The sequence below is a fragment of the Thermobia domestica genome, chromosome 12 (assembly GCF_964235325.1).
Source record: "Thermobia domestica chromosome 12, izTheDome1.hap1.1, whole genome shotgun sequence".
Classification (NCBI taxonomy): domain Eukaryota; kingdom Metazoa; phylum Arthropoda; class Insecta; order Zygentoma; family Lepismatidae; genus Thermobia; species Thermobia domestica.
This window is the reverse complement of record NC_137465.1, coordinates 149222394-149246986: the sequence shown is the minus strand read 5'-3', so window position 1 is coordinate 149246986 and position 24593 is coordinate 149222394. Positions and strand designations below refer to the sequence as shown.

At 37.1% G+C, this 24593-nt stretch overlaps 1 protein-coding gene across 2 annotated transcripts in view; it reads left to right on the top strand.

Moving 5' to 3' along the window:
• The window catches only part of LOC145666730 (uncharacterized), a 334294-nt gene that overhangs the window by 207139 nt on the left and 102562 nt on the right, over positions 1-24593 (top strand). For both annotated transcript variants that reach the window (XM_081734260.1, XM_081734261.1), the window contains one exon: positions 3665-3785. In XM_081734260.1, the coding sequence (XP_081590386.1) occupies positions 3665-3785 (121 nt within the window). The remainder of the gene's footprint in view (positions 1-3664; positions 3786-24593) is intronic.

Genomic DNA, 24593 nt, shown 5'->3' with positions numbered 1-24593 from the left:
CGCACAGCATAACCTTCCTAGGTGTCAGTTTGGGCTTTGCCATAGACTATGAAGCTTCTCCTCGTTTCAACCACAATTTTGTTCTAGTATAATGTTGTCGTAGGTCATCAACTTGTCATAAACTGCTTCAGAAATCGCTCGAATTCGTTACATTTGAGTAGAGATTCACAGATGGAAATTCGATAGAATAATCAATTTCGAGTCTGATCGTGTGGCACGCAAACATCGCGCTTCTTTTCTTAGCATGGTTTTGCACTATTTGATGATGGATGTCGTTGACGATATCGTGACTACTTACGTGCCAGTCTTGCTTGACTTTTGTCAGCATATCCTTAACTTCTGCTCTAATTGGTCACCTAATGCGAGGAGCATCTTGGACATGAAAATTTTCAGGACGAAAGCGACTGAATTATCTTTTGTCTTTTGCTTTTGATAATATATTATTTCCCTAAACAGCAGAAACTTTTTTACGGACCAGGGCAGCATTTGCTCTGTAATCGAAATAAAATTACGGGGCCGCTGTGGTTTAGTGGTAAAGCGTTCATTTCTGGTGCATGGGGACCTTGGTTCGATCCCAGCTCGCACCAAGTGAACTGTAATGGACAAACACTGTGTGCGTGGGTGTTCTCAGGGTTCTCCCGTTCCCTCCCACTTTCTTCATTCCACCACTTCCTTCCTTTTTTATCATCACTGTCTCCTTTAGCATAGCTGGCATAACCATGGGACGTAAAGTTCAAAGATTTCATTTCATTTTCTTTCGAAATAAAATTGTAGAATGTAGAGCAAGTTTGCGAAAAGTTCTCTCATCTTCACGGCGCAATATTTTACGTCTGATTCTAAGAATTCGAACAGTTTTTGCACATCTAGCTTTAGTTGTCATATAATGTTACCCGCTGCGACTCACCCTGATATTTGGAACTCTAACTCCATCTCGTGCACAGAAGCTTCAATACATTTTTATATGAACTGATAATAAATCCGAGCGCTCAAGAAAACCGGAATTCGTCACTTAGTTTTCAAAAAAGTCTAGAAATTCGAAAGAATAACGTATAGCAAGATGACAGCTATCTTAATTTTGCATGAATAGGTAATATTTTTGCACATATTTACAGGATGGTGTCTGATATGTGTGTAAGTTTTCGGCTGCACTGCTTTTCGATGTTTATTTTAAATCACATTTAAGCTGATTTTTTTTTTTTTTTTTTTTTTTTTTTTTTTAAGTAGTTGCCTCTTAAGTTTTTGATCATTTTTGGCTAACCAACTTTTATAATTAAATGTCCGAAAATTTCCCTTTAAAAAGTATGGGAAAGGTTTTAAGTTTGGTGAAAAATGTTGGTAGACACCCAATGAATTTTGAAGCACATCGTGTAATTCTTTTGTCACATAGAGTAATATGTTTTACAACATTAATTATTATACGTAGTACCATAAGCTCTGTCGTTCATGTAGAAGCGTATAGATAAATGACAATAAAGACAAGCGCATTTATATTAGTTATCCATTACTGATTATACATCTTATTATGTACCATTAATCAAAGTGTCCACTGATTGGCTGGATGCACTTTTTCAAGTGATTAAGCAATTCTTCCATTGTTGCATGAACCGATTCCAACAATAATGAGGTCGCTACCTAGATTAAATTTGTTTTTAACAACTTTATTTTATTTTTAGATGAGGTTTCGTGCACGCCTTCTTTTTTAAAATAGTGTACAAGCGATAAGTCATATGAATTGGGATTAAATGAACAGCGGTAATATTTCCTTAACTTTCCTAGAGTTGTGGGAATAAACTCATTTATCCGTTCTATTACTCGTCCAGAGTAAAAATGCTTTCATCTGAGTTCAATTCGCATAGTGCTGTAGCGTTTTCTGCGCTTGCTCTTATGTGATGTCCAGTGCTTCTTCGATGTTTTCTAAAGCCTATTGTAATAATATGTGACTCGCTTCGTGCTAGAATTTTCATTCCTCGTCTACTATGAGCCTTTGCTGCCGGAACAAACTATGCGAAATTTCTTGTCAGGTCTTTGACGGCTTCTAACTTCCTTGTGTCTCGTGATCTACCGCTTCTAGCCGTGTCATCGACACATAACTTCTCGTTAGTTCATTTAATAATTTGATATACAACCTGTCGTGTTATTTGCAGCGATTTGAAGATATCAAATACTTCGTGATTTTTTTTCTAACTTTATGCAACGGAATCACAGTGGTACATTCTTCTTGATTTACTACGCCAAGTTGATCGCGCAGCAGATATAAACTAGGACTACTTTTATTTCCAGTAGCTTCCGTTCTCATGCCGATATGATGGAAATCACAATGCAATGCAAGCATGTCACTCTGCAATATTTTCGAGATCTTTGCAAAGTAAGAACATAACTTATGGAACAATTAGGTATTCTTAAGTTTCATTGGCCATCGAAAGTAATGGAAAAAAGCAGTAATGGATTACTTTACCTGAACTTCGGTGATCTGTCTTATCGCTCCTTGTTAAGACAATAATAGTTGCCAGAACCGAAATTCTATTAAATTTAGGCATTTGAGTGGGAAAGGCTAGAGAATATATATCATTAGCAGAATTTCATATATACGAGGAGGAATCAGAAAGTAAAAACGAATTCCATGTAACAACGACTTTATTTACATATGGACTGAACAACTGTACATCCCACTTTTATACACTGTCAGCCTTACAGGGTGATGTGCTTGTATCTTTCCACGATGTTTTGTATCACTTCCTGTATCTTCCCGTCCGGATTAAACCTGTAATCGAGTAATGCATTTTCGTGAATTGAAGATATATAATCGAACGGTTCCCGATCTGGGGTATAAGGAGTATCCGAGAGAGGGTAAAATCCCAGTTGCTGTATGATTTTTATTGTTGTCACCGTGCATTGTCATGGAGCATTAAGATCGTTTTGGACAGAATTTATTTTGTGTTGCAAATTACACGTATAATTTTGTCTTTCACGAGTGAGCAAACCACAGCACGTTACTTTCTTCACTTGGAAAGCCATCAAAATAGACCTGTTAACATGGTGTGGCTGGAAGTTAATTGTATTTTTACTCGCGAAATACACCATCCATACTTCTATTTGTCAGTCGATTGGACGGCGCGATGCGGGAGACTTGAATTCCATCCCTGATGGGAGCTCATGTGGTTCAGATCCCACTTAAGCTGTAGATCCACGTCTTATATAGTCTCGCTGCTGAAAGAGACGCTAAACCCCGAATCAAACAATCGATTGGACGGTGGCACTCTGTGTACGGCCGAGCTACTCATCATCTTAAGTGCATGTGTTGCATTGCGCCAACTTCTCCCTTTATCGAATCTCATCTTAGTTTCAAAATTGCGTGTACGTTTTGATAATCCTCGTATTAAGAAACGTTGTTTTGCAGTTGCTGTGCGTACACTGTCAGGATAGAGAACAAACTCTTAAGTTTTACTTTGTGACAAATGGAATATATTGCATGTTTTTTTAAAATTATAAAACATGTTCAGAGTTTCACCATCATACTGTATGTTACCATGTTAAATTACTTATCATTTATTTATAGGATACCTTTTTATTCTGTAGAATGATTGTACAGGTAAAATTGTCTCCATATTTTACGATTTTTTCTATCTTTATAGAAATTCTAAGATAATTAAATTTCATTTTTCAGAGTAAAGAAGAGGATTCTGGGAAACAGTCCGATGGTTCGGGTGATGGTAGAGTAGGTGGAGGAATAGCAAGTTTTCTCTTTAATAAATTTGTCCGTCCCAGTAATTCAAGTACTGAACAAGGTAAGTTCTTTATGAGTATATTGCTATATGAAGGGAAAATGTAGATTGTTTTGTTATTCTTGGAAAAATCTGGATAAAGTCAGCAAAGGTAATCATATTTAAGGTGAATGTAAAGGAGTCACACTCTGGTTATCAAGTGTAAAGAGAGATGTTTAGACTGTTCAAAGATGAATCAATAATCATGAATAAACTCTTGCGTCATTTCGTTACAAACCGTATGTCCATATTTCTTATAGTTTATTCTCTATGTTTGCTTTTTAATATCAAGGAAAGACTTTTTGACCACTCTGTGCATATGGATGGTTTCAAAGATTGTAGTTTACCAAATTCCTTTATATATTTACTCTGCCAGTGTATCTGTCCGTCCAGAACACAAGAAATCTCAGAACAAAGTGATGTATCACCATCAATTTTGAGCAGGATGTACAGAAGGTTTTTCGCTGCATATCCAACCATTTTTGACTCGGTGCTGCCACTTGGCGTATCACGCTGGAACTATGGGTTTGCTGGCGGGAGCATTGTTATGTTTGACCTTGTAGATGCGTGAGTGTTATCAAATAGCGCCGAAAATCAACCAGTATTGGGAGGATTACGTAATGACCTTTTACCATGCCAAGTTTTCATACGTGCGGATTGTGAAACAGTGTTGGAAGAATGAGTTAACACTCGGAGTGACTACTACGAAAGCTATTGTGGCCCATTACACGTAACAGGCTTCCCTTGCGAAACTACCAGGAGAAGGACTGGCAAGCAAAGTGACTCTCGTAGTGCTAAGGAGGATCCATCAATTGGCGTGACAAAAAAATCCCCCGACGCAACGTGATATGGGCCACAGGTTCCACCTCGCACCGTCAACACTGAATACAACAATTCTCAAGCGCCTCAGATTGAAGTGTGTGCGGAAAGCCCATGTACATCACCTGCTACCGTTGTATATTGCCGAACGTAAGACAAACTACAGGAAACTGTATGAAAAGTACGTGGCGGTTCTAAATGGAAGAAAGTTTTCACAATGGATGAATCATATGTCTATCTCACTACTCATGGTTACATTCGGGCGATCATATACCGTGACTGACGACAAGGGGCACAACAACTTTGTTCGTCAGTGCAGGAAAAGTTTCCCTCGTGGCTTTATGGTTGTTATGGGATTCCGATATGAGGTAAGTTGCTGATACGCAAGGTGCACAAAAACGTGAAGGTGAATGCAAGATACTTCCAAGAATCCATTCTGACACCTGTCTATCGGAGAAACATCCCACAGTTGTGTGGAATGGACGCGAATCAGGTGATGATCCATATCTACAAGGCTCCGAGTCATACCACCAAAACATCACTATGTTTTTATCAGGAAATGGCAGAGGAATTAGGAATTCGTGTCATTCCGTTTGAAGGCATTCCTCTGAAAAATCCAGATGCCAGTCCAAGGGAGTTATGCACATGTGGACTGTTGAAACGATGTCTTCGACATCGTCACCCGCACACCTTGGATGGTCTATAAAAAACGTGCAGGGAGGTGGGGGACAGAATTCCCATGTCTAACATGCGCGGGAGCTTGCTGCAATGGAAATTGTGATGCCGTGTCCAGTTTTGGGGTCTGATAGAACATGATGGGTGGTAGCGGCGCGGTATCTCTTAAGGTGAGTCAAAAATGGTCGGATATAAAGCAAATAACCTGTAGAGGGTTAAAAGTTAGGAATTCGAATTCGTTGCTGGAGGTGATATTCAAACCGGAAGTGATAGAAATCAAGCATTTCCTGTTTAAACGTTGATCACTATAGAGCAAAAATGATAATAGATGACGAGAAGCAGTTTCCTGCAATCAATTGAGCATCCCAACAATAGATTTCATCTTTACTCTAATCTCTCTACTAAAATCTGGAAGGCAGAACTCAACTTCTGGTTTTTAACGTTGATTGCTATAGAGTAAAAGCCATAATAGATAGCAAGAAGCGGTTTTCTGCAATCAATTAAGCGTATCAAGATTATATTCCATCTCCACTCTGATATCTCTACTGAAACAGGAAATGTCAGAAATCAACCATTTCTGGGGCGCTTTATAATAAAAACGGTAATAGATAACGAGAAGTGGTTTTCTGGAATCAGTTAAGTATCCCAAGAATGCATTCCTTCTCCACTCACTCTAATCTATTTACTAAAACAGGAGCTGGTAGGCATCTACCCACTTCCAGTTTCAGTATTAATTGAGAAAGTAGCACACCATATAAACCACCCCTTCACGTTCTGTACATGTGACACTGCTACTTGCTATCTTTGTATAGAAAGATGAGCTTTCTGTCTACTTTTTATGGGGCTAATGTTAGGAACACAAACAAGGACTATACGAACAGTTAACTTTGACAAAAACATGAAATCACGAGGCGGGACTAGTAGAAGATTCTCGACGCAGAAGGAAGAATGTTGTCCGTAGTTGCCAACTTTACAAGAACCCTCATAGACATGAAGAAAACTTTCGTATCACGTGTGAGAGGCAGAAGGAAAAGTGTTTACTTCTAAATTAGAGTAGAGAAAACGTGTTAAACATTTTCGATACAGAATATATTGTAAACTACCAATTTTAAATATACAGTGAAACCTCACAATAACGGACACCGATGGAACACGACTATTTGTCTGCAAATGATAGGTGTCCGTTACAGGAAGTTTACACACATTTATGTTACTACAGTTCACACTCTAGTTGTCATTAATCATAGGCTAATGTTGAAACCCTCTTCTTAGTGTTCGAATTTCTATTTGGATGAGCGGGAAATCTCTCTCTCTAAAGAAACAAAAGTGTCGCTGAAGACGTGTTTATGTAGGCGTGTATTGCAAAAATTCTCACGCATGGTATTATCTTCTTAAGTACAGTTCTACCTCTGTTAAAGAGAACCGTTAATTTGCATATTGACTTCACTAGAAGTAAAAATAACGCCATAAGGACTGGCAAGATTATTATTAAATATAGAAAATATAGTTAGAACTTAGCAATCTTGAGAATTTATGAGTGTTTTTCGGAAATATCTTCAATAGTTGTCTGCCGTATACATTTTGTGGACATTAGTTTCTGTTCAAAATTTGCTTGCAACTTCTGAATTAATTGAAGATTTATTTTAAAATTGCTAGAAAGTATTTTCTCTGCTAAGTGCGTCGAAACTGAGAATAATTCTTGTCCGTTATGGAGACGTTACAAAAGTGTTGGGACAAAAGAAAATTATTCGTATCTGTAAAAGGGAGGGTTTCGTCCCGGAATACCTACACTTTTGCCGGAGAAAAAAAAAAAAAAAAAAAAAAAAAGGCGGATTCACTTCCATGCACAGACACTGTTGCAGTTACTTGTCGCGTACCATTTATCGTGGGGTCTTGTCCTATTATTCTGCCCTTCGAATACACTTTGTTTTGCCCAAGTCTTCTACACTTCGTCCCGTCCATACCATTACACATATGTTTTTCGCGGTTATATCATTGGTTTTCCTTTTGCATTTTACCTTACATTGATATATCATACATCCCGCTTCTCATTTCAATACTTTACGCTATATCCAAGATGGCGGCTTTCAAGATGGTCGCCAAGTTAGTGTTATAGCGTATCAAATATCTTGATATCCTGGTGCTGCCCATCCTTTCCGTTTTCCAACATAAACTGGTATCTTGCGATGTTTACCTTATATCATATTGTCGCGTGGTGCGTTATGTTGCGGAGCATATCTCCGGTGTTTCTGGATGGGGGTAGCTCTAATTTGGCATTTTTTCTTCTTTTCTATTATGTGTTCTCTGGGCGAAGTTTGAGTCGGATCTGATCGTGCCTTGTTCTGTACATTGCTTGTCAGCATTTTCCAAAATTGTGATTTTAAAGGAAGAAGGGCAATTTCTATATTTTTTGACACATTGAAATCGACGTTGTCTGTTGTTTGTGATATTATCACGGAAAGGGCTTATTCGTTGGAAATCATTTTTTAAAAATATGGTTAGTACCTACCTCAGGTGTTTTTGCCTTGTCACATTAATTAATGGGCATATACTAAGAAGATAAAGGAATTCAAAATTTATGCAAAAAAAAAAAAAAAAATGTATTGGAGTATATATAATTTCACCTTCATTGAAATACGTATCCTAAAATACGTATCCATTTTTTCTATAAACCTATTCCTCCCGTGCGAAGAACGGGCATTTCAACTAGGATATATACTAGGGTGGAGTGAAAAGAGGCCAAAAAAAATTTTTTTCGAAATTCGATTTTGAATAGGGGGCAAAAGTTGCATCATATTATGGTACTTTACCATGGAAAATTTCAATTCTCTAAAATAATTTTTAGCCGGGGCGCAATGGGCCCAAAGTTTGAAAGATTATGCAAATAAGTGAAAAGAGGCCATTTTTTTTAAAAAAAAAAGAAAAAATTAAATTCAAATTTGGATATGTTGCAAAAGATGCATCATATCGTAGTACTTTACCATGGAAAATTTCAATTTTCTAAAATATTTTTAGCCGGGGCTCCATGGCCTTAAGTTTCGTAAATTTTGTAAACTAATACATGTTTGTTGTGTATTTGTGTAATTATTAGACAGCTCTTCGCTTGAAGTAGACTGTAATTTGAGGGTGTTAAGATTCGTTGTCGCGACTAGATAAATTTCTAAAGCTATCGAAGTTCATATTCTATGTTACAGGCTACATCAACCCAAAATTCACCACTAAGAGGTGGCTGCCGTCGAGTTCAATCCCACCCACCCGCCAGCATTAGATTGAATTTTTCATAACTTGAGTTCACGTCTTCCTGCAAAATACTGCGATTGTCTCAAACGTAGGCATGTATTTTCTCTAGTCAATTTCGGAACGAATAAAGAAATCGCTCTCTCGTGCCCCAGATACTGAAAGAAGTTTCACTAATCTTTCCACTACTTGTGTATGACATTTGAACTCAGGGATATCAACACATGTATTTTCTGAAGCGCGAATTTCTTGCAATTTTTCGTGTGTCTCATGAGTCAGTATTAGTTCTGTTATATTATTCTCATTCCAGTTTATCATTTCTGTGTAATTATTAGTCTCGAAGTTTAATACTGGCACTTCGAAGGAACGAATTTCAGAAGGTTTACACTGCTTTCTGGATTGGAATATTTTATCAGCAGCCAGGATTCGTGTAGTTGATCTGTCGAACCAATCATGGCAATGAGAATGTTTTAAGGATTCGCATAGAATGCATTTCTGGAAATTACTTTATTGACTGGAGTCTTGTATGGTTCTTGCAAACATCGCGAAAGTTTTATGGTCAGGAACATATGTTTAGTTCCGTATTTGACAAGAGGTTTCAGTTTGGTGTTGAACCACACTCTTACCACGAACTTTGATAGAGTTTTGAGCTCCTCTGAAGGATTTGGCATTGATATATACACCTATAGACGCAAAAGTCTGTAAGCCACTGTTAACCAGCGAACATGCCCAAGTTTCCCAGGTTTCTTAATCTGTTAGGCTTTTATCAGTCTAATCTTATGACAGATTGGAGTATTTCACACAAGTACCTTTGATCATAACTGAGATCACGCACATTTAGGAGTGTAGGAGGTTCTGAAGAAATCTTTTCGAAGCCGTTCACTGAATTTGTTTCACAATTCACTAATGATCTACCAATAGAGCCAGAGAAAGTGTAAGGACCAGTACTTATACCGTCCGTTTCTTTTAATAAATGATGAAGTGGTAGTTCAATGAAATGCAGTAAGCATATGCACCACTGCAAGGGCCTCCCTAAATGGTTTTTGAGCACTTTAATCACTCCTCCTTTTGATCTAACATTAATATTAGTGCCATCGCAGCCGATAGCTACCACATCTGATAAGTCCACATTTTCTTGTAATTCGCGGCAGATGAAACTAGCAATATTCTTTGCTGATGCTGACCCTGTCAAAGCATTTCCGGCATAGCCGAGAAATTTGTTACCCGTTTCTACACGGATATAATAATGTTCTTCCATCTTCATCTTCCGGACATCGTTAGCGTTTCATCTTTCTTCCAATCAAAATAGATGGCACGAGGTTTCACTTTATTAACAGTCTCTTAGTTCTTACACTTATACCATTTTTCACAACCTCTCTTTGAATTTTACTTCTGTCAATTATGTTTTGCGACTGCTCTACACTCACATATTTAAAATCTTCCAAAACCGCAGTAGCAATTGCTGCAATTTTTCTTCTAGTCACGCCGGTTTTCTCCTTCACTTTTGCCAATGTTGGAACGAATTTTCTCATTCGCGTGCATCCAATCTGTGCTTGCTCTCTTGTCTTCTTCAAAGGATATTTTCAACTAAAATATGATCTTCTCCAGCTTCAGTGTGTTCTTTATTGCCTTCCTATCTTGTTTCCGAAGATGACAAATAGTCTGAAGATTTGATGTAACTAGTAGAGTATAATACTCTTTGGCTGAAAGCTTCACCGTAAGATCGCTTTTTGGCTTTCCTTCTTTATCTTTTCTTAAATTTCTTTGTCCAAGTAGTATCAATAATACCGAATATCATTTTTTACTCACCACCTAGCGACACAACTAGGCTAGTTATCGTCCGGGGCAAGAACTCGCCTTAGCGCCCCCCACCGACCAACTAAACCAAAAGGCTCCGCAACTATATCTGATATTGGCATCAGACAGTAGTTCTCCTATTCCATTCTTTCTTCAAGTGATAAAGCTTGATTTCAAAATTGCACTACATAATTTAATTTTTAGTACCAGATAAAACACCAAACTAATCAATATTTGATTACCATGTAATCTGAGAGTAGTATGTTTAACATATATTATAGTCTTATCATAATAACTGCAAATCACGATGTTTTTTGTAATTATGTCGGGATGTACATATGTGTAAACTGAATCAACAGTGTGTTGCTTTAAAATAGATTATTTAATTATGACAAACAGTCAAGTTGTTGTCTCGAGTAATATGCTCGGACATTTTACAAATCTCTTAAGTCGATGTAAGTTAAATGAAAACACAAAAAGCTGGAACTAAAATTTAACCTTACGGCTTCTTTTGGATGCAAAGGTTTTACAATGTCCTCAAAAGATAGCTTTGAAGCTAACATAAGCTCTATGGATATGATCCTAAGGTTGGTGAATCGTTGTTATCCTGTTAAGTTTCTGAGGTATTTTTTTTTTTTTTTTTTTTTTTTTTTATATATTTAGTTTGCTAAAACTCCTTTCCTTCCTTTATAGTGAAAATAATTATATGCCCAGTTTTGCGGCCCCAATTGGACGCCCGGGGCACAAGCCCCGTTCCCCCTAGTTACGTCACTGTCACCACCAATCAAACTATTGTACTATTAACAATACTGCCAAAAGTTCATTGTAGGATATCAGAAGTCTTATTAAATAGCAAAAAGCTTCTTTATGACAGACCCGCAAGATGCTTATAGTTGATCACTTTTCGTCTTATTATTCCCAAATTTCAGGACCATTGCGCACTGGCTAAAAATAATTTTAGAGAATTAAAGATTTATGTTGTTATCTATTGACAAAGGATGCACCTTTTGCCCTCTATCCACAATATAAATTAAAGTCTACTTTCAGCGAACATTTGCTAAATGGATACATAGTAAACGGAAATTGATTTGCAAAATTTCAAATTTAAAGCCCCTTGCGCCCCGGCTAAAAATTATTTTAGAGAATTGAAATTTTCTATGGTAAAGTACTACGATATGATGCAACTTTTGCCCCCTATCCAAATTCGAATTTCGAAAAAAAAAAAAAATTTCGCTCCACCCTAATATATACATCAACTAGGATGTATATATATCGAGATCGAGGGGTTAGCGATCTCGACTTTATGAAATTAACTACCCATACTGAGTCCAATCATAAATTTACGATTAAAATTTCCGAAAGTATATAGAATCAATTTGAAAACTAAGGGGTAGTTTTAAATAAAATTTTAAATCTCCAGTATAATCAGTGATAATTTCGGGAGGTGGCCGTGGAGAAAATTCCCTCTTCCTCGGCAACAACATTCTCCCGTAAGCACTAGATCTCCGTTCATACTCAATGTGGATTATCAGAGTTTTCGTAGTATACCTATATTCACCCACCCTGTATTGAATGTCCGCACGAGGGAAATCTGTTGAACACAACATTTATTACCAATTATGTGGAACACATTGCCAAAGAAGAGAAGTTTTGTCGTGTGTTTAGTGTTTGAATTAGGGATGGCCAAAATTTTGCGGAATCTGAATTCTGGAAAATTTATTTAGAATCCGGAGTTAGATCGGGGGATCTAGGTGGTCAATGGATAAAACCAAATCTGGAAGTGAATTGTTCCGGGAAGTGTCGTCGTGGGGTTATCATTGATACTATTGTAGTATGACTGGTGGCACCATCCTGTTGCATCCACGTGTCATTTAGGCCAAACCGTCTCATTTCGGGAATAAAAATGTTCGTAACATTGTGCTGTACTGCTCAGCAGTGACTGTGATAATGTCAAAAAAAAAAAAAAAAAAAAAAAAAAAAAAAAACGAACGTATAATACAAGTATGACTAACTGCACACCACACAGTAACCTTGACACTGTGCAATGGCGTTTCACACAACATTTGCGGATTTTGTGTAGCCTAGAATTGACAGTTTTGTTTGTCGAACCTTATCTTACTGGAACAAACTATGCACCACTTGTAGCTTGATATAGTTCGAAGTCTTTTTAAAGATTCGCCGCACACTGGTATATGAAATATGCGCTTGACGACACATTTGCCGATTTAACTTCTCTGGGCTTTGGTCCATGGTATTGGATACACATTCGCAATGTTTATTGCACTACGGGACGATCGAGACATCTTTGGGACCATTTTGTGTTCGCGTTTGCGGTCTCACAAAAGTTGTGAGCAACACGCAGAATGGTATTTCACATTCAGGATGTGCTACCCGTTTCTTAAAATGTTATTTGAAATGCCGTTGTGCTGTAATGATGGAGCTTTCTTTACTGAAGAGCGACTCGAGGAGGTACGAAATTTCAACGGCGATCCACATCAGGATGAAAAAAAAAAAAAAAAAACGCTAAAATTAAAATTTTGTACCATGAATATATCAGTGGGACATTGTTTGGCATACTCTATGATATCACAAAGTTAACGGTGTTGTCATTCCAACCTAAAATTTCATTTTTTCAAATAGCAGAAGGTTCAGTTATTAAGTATTTCAAATCTATATGTTACATGAAAACTTACAATGTTACATTTATTAAGCAGTGTTGCAAACTAACAACGCTACAGTATCACAAACATCCAAAACAGTTCTGGAGGATTCTGCAGACGAGATGAGCAAGTGAGACTAAATGCTTAACGCACATCGAATGTATTTTAATGTCGAATACTACTGACATTATATGACGTATTTCGAACAAGTAGAAATAAATTTACAAGAAATTCAAAAGTTTTTAGATAAATATCCAAATAGTATGTGCCGTAAATATCCAAATATCCAAGTTTCAGAATCCTGCGGTACTTCTGCAACAATTTTTATTGAGGTAGTTTGTGAGTACTTCAAGTTATATGCCCGTAGCCAAACACCCTCTATAAAAAATGTTGCGTGTTGATCGCACAATTCTGAAACATGTATTTTTGGATAGCGCACATCTTAGTTCCTAAGTGAAGCCTTGACCCGACTACGGTAGGTCTCATAATTTTGGAGCTATGGGCCTTTAAAGTCCATTTGTCATGTTTTCAGCAAAGGAAGCATTTATGCATCCAGGTTGGTCTATACTTTTTGTCTTATCTTCGTGTCAGGAATCACCTCCCAAACGTTGTCGGCGTTGTTTTGAAACACCCTTGGCATATGCAAGGAGCATCGGAGTATTAATTCTGTGACACTTGTGATTAATCTGACGCTGTCATTTCCAAAATAAATTTTGGAGTTTTCATGAAGCCTCATCATCATATGCCGTGAGGCGCTGCCTTACCAAAATAGCATTCCAGATTTCAAAAACGCATCTTTTTTATACAAGAACGACAACTCATATGGTTCAGATTCCACGTTAATCAGTAGGTCCACGTCTCATATAGCCTCGCTGCTGAACGGGACGTTTAACTCAAAATCAACTCAACTCAAGAACGCCAATTTTCACAATTAACAAAAAAGTTTATTCCCGTATGTCCCTGCTAAGAATATTTATACCGAATTTTTATGTGAATTTTGGTTGGGAGCTGTAACCCCACATTAGTTACTGACACATGAAAGAAGCATCAGAATATGAATTCTAATTAATCTGACTCTCCCTGGCATTTCCAGATTAACATTTGGGCTTCATATAAAGATTCACCATATGTTTCGCCCCCTGTGCTGCCGTAAGGTGGTACTTTACCAAAATAACATTTTATATTCAAATACACACACCTTTCTACTACAATACCAGCAAATTTCACATTAATTGATTCAAAAAAAAAATATTTTCTTCTGGTAGTCCCTGCTAAGGATATTTATGATGATTTTTTAATGTGATTTTTAGAAGGGTGCTGTAGCCCTATATCAGTCACTTGCACATGCAAGGAACAACGGATCATTAATTTGTGACATTTGTGATTAAGCTGACGCTTACTGGAGTTTCGAAAATACAATTTGGGATTTCGATAACACTCCACCCACAATCCTTTTACGCCCCTTGCCCCTCAAAAGAGAAATCTTACCCAAAATAATATTCCAAACGACTATACTAGCATTGCGGATGAGTGTTATTGTATTTTGTAACAAATAATACTAATGTGCCCCAAATTCCTTTTCAAAAATTTAACATTGAATCTCCCATAAGGAAAATAAACTTTTGTGCTTATGCCTCCAAAACCGGAGCTAAACAATGACTTTTTCTTATTTACTGTTAAAATTGGAAAATTTCGGACATTTTTCAGCAATAATGCCGAATTTCAAATTAATAGTGTTAAAACTTTATCTTCTTCCAGTACTGTAGAAACTTACACAAATTATGAAACAGGCTGTGTATTCCCTGTTCGTGCGTATGTATATATATAGCCTGTTCCATAATTCGTGTAATTTTCTACAGCACTGGAAGAAGATGAAGTTTTAACACTGTTAATATATATAGGCGGAAATAGGGGACTATAGTGGCTACAGGGGGCTATAGGGGCTTTCTTTCAAAATTTGTACTACATAATAACAGTTGATTTCACAAGACAATAGAAACATTAAGTATAGTCTAGCCACTAGATGTGTTCCAAAACCCGGTTAACTGGTTTGGGTTCGGTTTTAAGGTTGAATCAGAATGTGTCAGTTTATTTCAGAAGCCGAACCGTAATTTGGTTCAGTTTAGGGATGGCCAAAATTTTTCGATTTTACTTTCCAGATTCAGGAAAGTAAAAATTCGAGAATTAGCCATACCTACTTCAGTTTTGTTTGAAAACAGACACTATATTGCCACTTTTAAGAATTTACATACATATTTTGGAAAAGAGCCGAAAGGTATGTAATGCTTTCGTTTTAGGTTAACGTATTATGAAGATACTGTTTCACTTTTGAATGGAAATACAATGCTCCAATGGTTTTTCTCTATATATTTTTGTGAAAATACCTTAATGAGCAATAGAAAATAGAACTTTTTCGGTTCGTTTTGGGTTAACCATTGGAAAATGAAATAAAATCTTTGCGTTTAATGTCCCACGATTATGCTGTTAGGTTAAGGGTGACCATGGGGTTAAGGGTGACCACTGAGTTGTGATGGACGAATTGGTAAAATGAGAAAGCGGGAGGAAATGAGAGTGTCCCGAGAAAACCCACGAGCACGATGTCCTCCTCAAGCTTACTTGCCTTGGGAACGAACCAGGTACCCCACCCGTCAGATAGTTCAGTGGTCGGGATCCCGAGTTGAATTCCCGGTGGGAGAGCCTCTGAACTTTAAACATCATCGATGTATCTGTGTTCGTGTCCCTATCATTCAAAGTTACTGGAAATAACTAACACGAGTATAACCGAGTAGAAAATAGAGAAAAGTTACGGAGATACTTTCGGTCAATCAAAAAAAAAAAAAAAAAAAAAGTGGTCTGAGACACCAGGTTCTACACGGGTTCGAATTACTCTTAAGACTACTTTCTCATTTATGTCCTTGTGTGTTTGTATGTCTTGTTTTCTAATTTAAATTTGAAATTTTCTGGACTATAGTATTTTATCATGACAGAAATCAGTGTTTCGTCGATATTAAAAAGTAAACATGTGCAATTTGCTACGTACACGAGTGTTTTTTCCTCTTACTTAACAGAGCAGTCTTAGGGTAGTGGCGTGAGTATTCGTTTCGTAATTTGGAGATCCTGGGTTCGATTCCCGCTGAGGTAATTAAGGAAATTTTTGTCACAATATTGATACTTCTGATGTATAATATGAAAAATATTCTATTTCTCTCGGCCTGATAGTTGAAACGACTTTCTTCCCAGGGGAAATACTAACAATATGACGCCACATGTCTACAACCTTGATTCATACTGTCTGAGAAGGTAACGTGTTTAGCAAACAATTCATGAAAACATAATGGTCATCCGTAGGGCCTAGTATGAGTCAAAAATGTATCTGAAACGTTATTGTTTCCTAGCAATTGTAGAATTGTTCTTAACGTCTTCCACTTACTACTACTGCTAGAAATAATATTTACGTTCGCCATTTCCAACACGTTCCATATATCCGTTCAACCAAAATTTGTAAATAGGAACTATTCTTTTTTAGATGTGTATGCATATTTTGTTAAAATATAAATATAACGCATATATAATTCAAAGTCTCTTACCCAAAGAAAGGGCGTTACTATGTATCGTGATTAAGACAAATCCTACTTAGTTTCTGTTAAGGCATTCGAAGTTTCGATCTTCATATTGTCGCGGAGGTGACAACTTCTTTCTTACAGATACTAATCCTTCCAAAGTATCTCTTACAAGGGAATTCATCCTTAGACAGTGTACAAAACAATTTCTTTTGCTTTTTCCTATCAACTTCAGTATGCTTATTTGCATTTATTTCAGTCCAATTTCACCCATCCAAGTGCCAGTGATTCATCCATCCAAGTGCCACGGGTTATTCTGGAGATTTAAACCGAGAAGTTTTAAAAGTATTTGTTTTGAACTAAAAGTAAACAAACATGCAATATAGGCAGTAAACACCAATTTTAATATCAAATCATTTCATTTGCAATTTACATACGTAAAAGGTATTACACCTAATTATTTAATCGTATCTTCATGTTAAAAAATAAAACACCTGAGACCGAGTTTCGAACTCGCGATCTTCAAGTTTCAAAAGCTCTTTACGAACACTGAGCGCCTTAACATGCGTGGTTATTGGTGGCACATATACGGCTTGCAGCTAGTCTGTATGAAGCACGGTAGGAAAATGCAGTTCCCTCGTATAGTTCTGCGGGAATTGTGTCGGATCTAGGTTTACTTTTTGGACTTTACTTTTGGTCTCTGAATAAGTTCCGAAGTTTATGTAAACAGGAGTGTACCACTAAAACAGCCCGAAAATGACCTTAATCTTGTTCTAATAGGACGTAATATTGAGGTCTTAAATCTTCAGTAATAATAATAATAATAATAATAATAATAATAATAATAATAATAATAATAATAATAATAATAATAATATAGAAGACACAGTGCGTATGAGGACAGATTGTATTAAAATCTGTAAAATCGCCCCTAACTTTATGCAAAAGTTACAAAATAGTCGGGGTTGGGTAAAAGTTTTCGGATCACCAGGACACCCCGTGCGTACGTCCCTACAACTAGCTAAATGTTAAACAAAAGGTTTCCAGTCAACTTTCATGTAGAAAGTAGGGCTACTAAACTCACAAGAGCCCTAAAAAAATTGCGTTTTTAAGTTTAACGTTCCATGGTTATGCCGGCTAAACTAAAGGAGAGGTCGATGAAGAGAATGAAAGAAATAGTGGAATGAAGAAAGTGGGGGAAACAGAACCCCAAGAAAACCTACTCACATGGCGTTTGTCCAGCATAATGCCCACTGGGTGGAAGCTGGGATAGATCCAGGGATACAAGCTCCAGAGCTGAGCGGGCTGACTAAAACAACCATAATGAAAGCGAATAACCTTTTTTGTAGGGATGGTACCGAGACCGAGACGGACTTTTATATACCGAGACGAGACCGAGACGGACTTTTAAATACCGAGACGAGACCGAGACAGACCTCTATAAATCGAGACTAGACCGAGACGAGACTTAGGTCAGTCTCGAAAGTCTCGGTCTGGTCTCGAATATTGATATTGATAAATACTAAAATTGCCTTCACTCAAAATTTGTTTCGTTTCTGTGTTAGATAATATGAGAACGGTTGACTGATGTACAATGGCGTATTTGGGGGTGGTTATCGGGCTCAAAACCCTCCCGAAATAAATTTGTGATAATTTTTTTGCATTGCACGTACAACGTAAATGTTTCTCACTCGTTCCTCAAGCCTCTCCAGAAACAAAATCCACTGCTGATGCGAATAGAATTCTCTCTCTCTCTCTCTCTCTCTCTCTCTCTCTCTCTCTCTCTCTATATATATATATATATATATATATATATATATATATATATATATATATATATATATATATATACAGGGTGGGCCATTTTAATTAATCCACGGAAATATCTGAAAAATGATAAAACATAGAAGAAATTTTTGAAGTACACGTTATATATTGCTAAGGGGGAAAACCAATTCCGCCAAAAGTACCCCTCTCCGCCCCCCGTAAATGGGGGTAACGGGGGGTAACTTCGAAATATCAAATGGGAACATGGGTCGAGTAATACCTCGTTCGAAAGGTCTTGGAAAACTAAGTAACGCTGTACCAAAACATGTTTCATATTGTGCACCAGTTTCAAAATGGCCGCCATGATATGGTTCGGAAACTCCAGTACCCGTAGTATGAAAACCATGGAAGGTAAATGAATGGAACAAAATTGAAATACCTAAATATCATAGGGCATATCGAATGATGTAATCCCTGTGATCCCAGTGGCCTCCCTGAAGGGGTCTTGTGGGCTAACTTCAAAATTTCAATGTCCGACCGGACAACAGTTCGGGCGTACGGTTGACCTACCCAATGATGTTTGGAAGGCAGACTTCATGCATAGAGAATTGGTGCACTAAATTAACGCGGATGGCCACAGTTACATTTTGATTAACTATTATTAGCATTCATGTCATACTGTGAGCTTGAGGGACGAAACGGTGTGTACGTATAACCCCGAAATGCTTTCTGAATAACCAGCACGCATTGCATAAAAGTTTCTCTTTTTTTTAGTCACTACAGCGTCATCCTTACAAACAAATGTTTCAACCACACCATATCTATTTCTAAGGTTAGCCTTAATTTACGAATTAAAGTAGAGTTCTCGTTTGAAGTTCCACTTTACTTTCCACCCCACTCACATACAGAGCGCAGAGAGAGATTATTTTGCAGGACTTGGATTTCTCTCTATACATTATGGCAATTTTACTCTAATATTTTTATCTCTGTTGTATTATTCTCGAGCCTTGGAACGCCTCCGTGGTTTTCCTATTTAATTTTCGTTATTTTCATTTATCTCTAACCGTATTCATATTATGGGCACTAGACGTTTTCTTAGACACAGTCACCACGTCTTTGCGATCATTTTGAAAACGGTGTCTCATGTCGAAAATTTTCTTACAGAAGCTGTTTGATATTTATTTGTCTATGTAACGTGATGTTACTTGCTTCAAGCTGCTATTTGAAATTTTCAAGTTGGCCCGGATACCTTTCAGTTGGCCGTTGGAGTCACCCCGACAACACCTCTCGATGTGCCTTACGTCAGTTAGGTACTCGAGTTTTTCTTTTGTTGATTTATCTCCAATCGCTTTCATACTACGGGTACTAAACCTTTTCTCTGACACGGATACTATGTTTCGGCGGCCTTTTGAGAACACTGCCATTTCACATCAATCGTTTTCTCCTGCAATATGTTAGATTTTGCAAGATTTATCGAACGAGGTACCACTCGACTCATGTTACTATTTGAAATTTAGAAGTTAGCCCCCAGTACCCCTTTAGGGAGGCCACTGGGATCACAGGGACCACACCGTTCGATATGCCCTATGATATTTATGTATTTCAATTTTGTTCCATTCATTTACCTTCCATGGTTTTCACACTACGGGTACTGGAGTTTCCGAACCATATTATGGCGGCCATTTTGAAACCGGTGCACAATATGGAACATCTTTTGGTACAGCGTTACTTAGTTTTCCAAGACCTTTCGAACGAGGTATTACTCGACCCATGTTCCCATTTGACATTTCAAAGTTACCCCCCGTTACCCCCATTTACGGGGGGCGAGGAGGGGTACTTTTGGCGGAATTGGGTTTCCCCCTTAGCAATATATAACGTGTACTTGAAACATTTCTTCTATGTTTTATCATTTTTCAGATATTTCCGTGGATTAATTAAAATGGCCCACCCTGTATATATATATATATATATAGATATATATATATATATATAGATATGGTCACGGTGCCACCCAGGTCCGCCCTGCATGGGTTCCCGGGACCCAACTTTAATTTTAAATGGAAGCAAGGGGTGAGTGGTACCTCGTTCGATAGAACTTGAAAAACTAAAAAGCGTTGTGGCAAAAGATCTTTCATATCGGGCATTGTATTCAAAATGGCCGCCAAGACATGTTGCCTCTATCAGATACAGTAAAACGTGCAGTACTACTAATATGAAAACGGTTGAACATAAATGAACAGAACAGAAACTCAAATAGAAAATGTAATGTGGCACATCGATTGATATTGTCGCGGAGGCTCCCAGGGCGACACTTCATGGGGGCCCAGGGCGCAACTTCAAAATTGTAAATGGAAACATGGGGTGAATGATACCTCGTTCGACATATCTTTAAAAACTAAAGAGTGCTGTTGCAAAAGATTGTTCATATGGGTCATCGTTTTCAAAATGACCACCAAGACATGGTACTGCATCAGGTAAAACGTCCAGTATCACTAATATGAAAACACCAGAACAAATATTCGAATAGGAAACCACAGAGGGTATTTATCATTCTATAGCTCGGGAATGTTGCAACAGTCGAAAAGATGATTAGAGTGAAAGTGCCATAATGGAAAGAAAGAAATCTAACTCCCAGAAAACAATCGCTCCAACCTCACTCCGTAAGTGAGCGAAGCGCGAAGGATCGGTGAAATTGCAAATGAGAGTCTTAGTTTTTGCAAATTGTATCTACGAAACAAAGTTATTTGAAATGTGTTTTTATAAGAGATAAATGTCTCTGTAATGGGATAAAGTATGTAAAATTCTTGTTAAATGGTACCTTCCATTTTGATTGCAGGCAATAATTTGATGCAAAAATGAATCAACTGAAATGCGAAACCAATTTGTCGAGCAATGCAATTTTAGAACAATGTTTACAAATGTTGGTTTTGTTCAACAGTCGTCTGCATGATATTTGCTCGCTTCTTTTCCTTCTATGTCTTCTTGCATGTGATAGAATATGAGTTTCACTGAGATGTCCACAGTTACATTCCGAATAACTTTCAACGGTAATTTCAGTTGTGATTCTTAGTAACGAAACGGTACACATACTGATGCAGATATGTCCCAAAAATCTTGTACGCAATGCGTTAAATTATCAGAGGCGAAGGGGCGGGTAAAATGTTGTTAAACTTGAATTTCACCTTATTTTTATTCACCTTATTTCACTTTATTTTTATTCATTATAGTACCAGTCATTTGTATACACAAGTGGTTCAGACAAACCATATCTATTGCAAATAAAAAGTGAGGTTCTCATTTAAGATTTTACCATTCATTCCCGCTTCGCCTACTTACGGACAGAGATCGGAAAGCTCATTTTCTGTCATTTCCTCTTTTGCATCATGTCAATTATACTTTAATAATCTTTTTCTCCGTTGCATTATACTCGAGCCGTGGAATGATAAATACTCTCTGTGCTTTCCTATACGAGATTTATTCTGTTCATTTATCTCCAAATATTTTCATATTAGGGGTCTAGTGGTACTGGACGTTTTATCTGATACAGGCACCATGTCTTGGCGGCCATTTTGAAAACGGTGACCGATGTGAAAAATCTTTTGGCACAAAACTTTTTACTTTTTAAAGATCTATGGAACGAGGTATTACTCGCCCCATGTTTCCATTTAAAATTTTAAAGTTTGGTCCTGGTACCCCATGAAAGGTGGCCCCGGGAGGCGCCGCGACACCACCATTCGGTGTGCCCCATGGCATTTCCTATTTGAGCTTTTGTTAGGTTCATTATGTTCAACCGTTTTCGAGATATCCCCGTGGAAAGATGAAATGGGCCATCCTATATATATATATATATATATATATATATATATATATATATATATATATATATATATATATAGAGCCGCGGACACAGTATATTATCAAGGGAGGGGCTAAACCATGGTTTGCCGCCTTATCCAGTGTAAAGAAAGTAGGATTGAAGCCCATTTTATCCAGTGCATACATGAGCCTTAAGGGGGGCTATAGTCCCTGTAGCCCTCCCCTAGGATCTGCTATATATATATATTAAAAATGCTGAAATTTTGTACCAAGTTGGGAAATTCTTCTTGATACTCTGCAATATCACTAGATAAACAAGCAATGTTGCTAAAGCAAACTAAAGTTGTATTTTCTCAAATTGCGCTACGGAAAGTATTACATATTTAGTTATTTAACAAAACCACAATAGCCCATACATTATTCATGTAGCTTGGAAATCTCTAATAACTCAAATGGCATGGACGGTGCAATGCGCATCAACTGTACCTTAGCGTCAAATACTGTGATCATGGTATAATATATTTCGAATTAATGAAGGAACAAAGTTACAAGAAACGGAAAATTTAAATGTTTCTAAAGACTTTCGAAAACGTGCTGACATATCACGTCTCATCATGCAGATGCTTCCAAAAGACTTAACTGCTTATAACGCCATTTACAACAATTGTTATTTCAAATCGTTTCAGAGATACCAAACACATTGGTAGTGATTGTTATACTACTTAAAATGACGCATTTTTATTAAATTTTTATAATGATTATTGCTTTCCTTTGCTTCTATAACATTACAACAGTTTTTGGTGATTTTTAATAACAAGTTGCAGTTACATTATTTTAAGCAGCGTTGCCCACTTAAATAGATTGCTAAATATTATTCTAAATATGTGCAAATAACGTAAACTGCAAAATATTTTAAAATTACTCATAATTTGTTTTATGGTGCAAGAATGCTTTCAAGAAACGATGTTTTTCATAGTCTTTGGGCTACTTATAATGTTAATGTTTAAATCTTCGTTCCAGCAATACATGTAAATGCAAATTGTAACTGAGATTAAATGTAACTGATACATTTTCAGTAATACTAGTTGTTCCCCTTAAGCCGTAGGCCTGGTGTACACTTTAGATTAAGATCGTGCTTAATTAAAAGTTCTAATTGCACCCTAATTACATTTCACTTGCTTTAGTTTGACCACCGACCACCTCAAACTCGATCCATACCATATAGCTATATGCAATTATTCAAGAACTTACAGTTAGTAATACACAGTGTTCACTTTTGTTTTGTTTTGTTTTAGATTAACGTCCCACAGTTATGCTGGGGCGGCTAAAGGAGACGTGGAGCTAATGGAGCCACTTCGGTCGCTCAACTTTACCCCTACCGGAAATCGAACTCGGGACCACGCGAACCGAAATGAAGAGTTCTAGCCGCTAGACCAAATGGGGGTCCTTACATTGTGTTGATTTAAATCATTCAGTCAGTGTTGTCAGATCCGATGATTAAAAAGTAGCGTGTCTGTACTCCGAAAGTAGCGAATTCGAACTATTTGTAGCCCAAATATATAGAAATGAATACTGATGGTGCTAATGAAATAATTTAATATGAGCTGGATGTATTGCAAGAAGAAATTATGATCAACGGACGAAAACAATTCTAGATTGGATACCACGAGACAAAAACAGCCTAGGGAACCTCCGCATACAAGAAGGTGTGACGAAATCAAGAGCCACTGAAGGAGTAACCTAGAAAAGAATTGCCCGTTAGATAGTTGTGGAGAAGACTTGGAAAGACCTTCATCCAGCAATTGATTGATAATGGTTGATTATGATGATGGTGATGATTTTATTATATCTGGACCTCGGAGGTAAACTAAACCAAGTCATAATTTCGTAATTTTTACAGAAGCGAAAAACTGGTTCCTCAACTAAGACTAAATATATAACTTTTACTAGGTAAGGTAGGGTAAAAATGGATCCAAAATTTAATGAAAATCATAGAGCGAAAAAAGTATTTTTGACTATTCAATCCATCATGTTGCAGCAAAACTACGAAAATTAATACAAAAGAAAATTAGAAAGTTAAGAATCATTTGTTTTGGCGAATGAGAAAAAATAGATACAGATAACTCGAATTACCTATATACTTATATAATATGTATGTCCATGTTTTGCAACTAATTTTCAATCAATATAAAATTTCAATGTAATAAACGCAAGATTAGGTTTCTCGAATAAAGATTGCATGCACCGTTGAGAGCTCAAGAATAAGATTAATCTATGTTACGGTACTGGATATATGCTTACGTAATGCATTACGACCTTATGAACTAGTATAAGAACAGAATGCACTTAAAATGAGACGCGAACTATGCGAAACATCGGACTTTGAATCTAACTTGTTTTGTGATCCAACTCGAGATCTCACATAGCAAAGATGAGTGTAGTACCTCCCACCACAAGGTTCAGGACTTTCTTGTTATAAAGTGTCAATAAAACACGGAAAT